The sequence below is a fragment of the Priapulus caudatus genome, unplaced genomic scaffold (genome assembly GCF_000485595.1).
Source record: "Priapulus caudatus unplaced genomic scaffold, Priapulus_caudatus-5.0.1 Scaffold156, whole genome shotgun sequence".
Taxonomy (NCBI): domain Eukaryota; kingdom Metazoa; phylum Priapulida; class Priapulimorpha; order Priapulimorphida; family Priapulidae; genus Priapulus; species Priapulus caudatus.
The window spans coordinates 670,552-672,304 of NW_014577217.1; the positions used below are offsets into that span (position 1 = coordinate 670,552).

At 39.7% G+C, this 1,753-nt stretch overlaps 1 protein-coding gene across 2 annotated transcripts in view; it reads right to left on the bottom strand.

Moving 5' to 3' along the window:
- The window catches only part of LOC106806370 (carnitine O-palmitoyltransferase 1, liver isoform-like), a 26,273-nt gene that overhangs the window by 21,578 nt on the left and 2,942 nt on the right, over positions 1–1,753 (bottom strand). For both annotated transcript variants that reach the window (XM_014808290.1, XM_014808288.1), the window contains exons 4-5: positions 998–1,099; positions 657–794 (exon numbers count right to left, since the gene is read on the bottom strand). In XM_014808290.1, coding sequence (XP_014663776.1) covers positions 657–794; positions 998–1,099 — 240 coding nt within the window. The remainder of the gene's footprint in view (positions 1–656; positions 795–997; positions 1,100–1,753) is intronic.

Here is a 1,753-nt window from a genome sequence, read left to right on the forward strand (position 1 = left end):
CTGTGGGGCCACAATAGAGGGGAAGAGGAGCAGCGGTAGAGAATGAGTTGGAAGAGAATGGTGCTGGTATCATCTGTGATCCCCAGTTTACGCTGGTAACAAAACATTTCAAAAGCATGCAACTTCTCAATGTCATCTGCTTTCGCAGTTCAAGCCTCACATTCGAATATGAAAACAGGACATACTAAAGTCTTTATCAGTCTAAGCTTCCTGCTTTTATTGATAGCGCGGTCTTTCTACCGAGACATTAGTGACTGCAAGGCCGTTCTAGCTACACCAAGCCACACTCTGACTTCAGGACTGCAATATGATTACAGGTCAACGACATAGACAAGATACTTGAATTTGTCCACTCAGGTCAGAGCCACTCCATGTCACTGGAATTGAGCTGTTCAGAATCCTTGGTAGCAGCCATGGTTTGAAGTTTCTTGGTGCAAACTTCAAGCTGATATTCGTTTGAAATTTGATCTACTCCATCATCTAAGTTTTGCAATGATTCAGACAAAATTATAGTAAAAATTTTATAACATGTTTGTTACAAATTTTGTCCCCATAACACGGTTTTTCTCACTATTGTCAATATTGATGTTCTAATTGTGAATAAAACCTAATAAGAATGTTGAAACCGCAACATACTTAACACTATCTGTACATACATAATTCGTTGCCCACCAGGACTTGAGCCACAGATAACGCTGAAACCTTTTCCCAATGCCTTTCTCAAAATCCATTGCCAGTTGCTCCAGATTCTTGTAATCCTCATCATTCAGTAGCGGGCGAACTGATATAAGGTACTATAAAATAACATCAAAGCCAATAATATATAAAAACAATACAAAATGGGAAGGCAAAAACATTCATGTCAAAGAGACTATACATTACGAATTCAGGCATGAAAAGGCTTCTTTTAAAACTGTCCCTGTGCCTAAATGGTGTGCAAATTGAAATTAAACTAAATAAACAGCAAATAAGACAGTGCAATCATTTTCTAACTCACCCTTTTTAGTGTATCACGGAGTTTCGGGAGTGGAAGCTTCGGCAAAGATCCTTGATAGCTATAGAGTCGAGGGTTCTTTCCCTTGAGAAATCTGACCAGTATCTAATGAAAATGGGAAATAATGCATTTAATTAGAATTACTACATATGCCTATAAGCAATTGTGTGTTTGTACATGCTTGCGTGCATGCGTTTGTGCTTGCGTGCGTTTGCGTGCAGGAGGATATGTGTGACACAGCACAAGTAGAAAGTGTTACTCAATGCTTTGGACAGTAAGCAGGCAGGTACAAAAGAGAGGTGAATATTGGGTGAATATATTTAGTGACACTATTCTTTACGCAAATTAAGAGTTGTTTGATCGCATCGTATTTTTGCTCAAACCAATATAGTAATACCTACTACCTAAAGTAACACACGTACATTACCAAAGTAACGAGTTCCAGAAAAGACCTTCTAAATATATTTTTTGTAAGAATTAAATACCACATAATAATCTCAAAAAACTAAAACCATGGGTGTGATTGTCCGGAGGTGAATGCAGTAGGATCGGCTTGCACGAAAGGTAATCTTTTGAGAGGGGGAGGGTGAATGTCTGGGGATAATTGAGAGGGGGAGGGTGAATGTCTGGGGATAATTGAGAGGAGGAGGGTGAATGTCTGGGGATAATTGAGAGGGGGAGGGTGAATGTCTGGGGATAATTGAGAGGAGGAGGGTGAATGTGGGGATAATTGAGAGGGGAGGGTGAATGTTTGGGGAT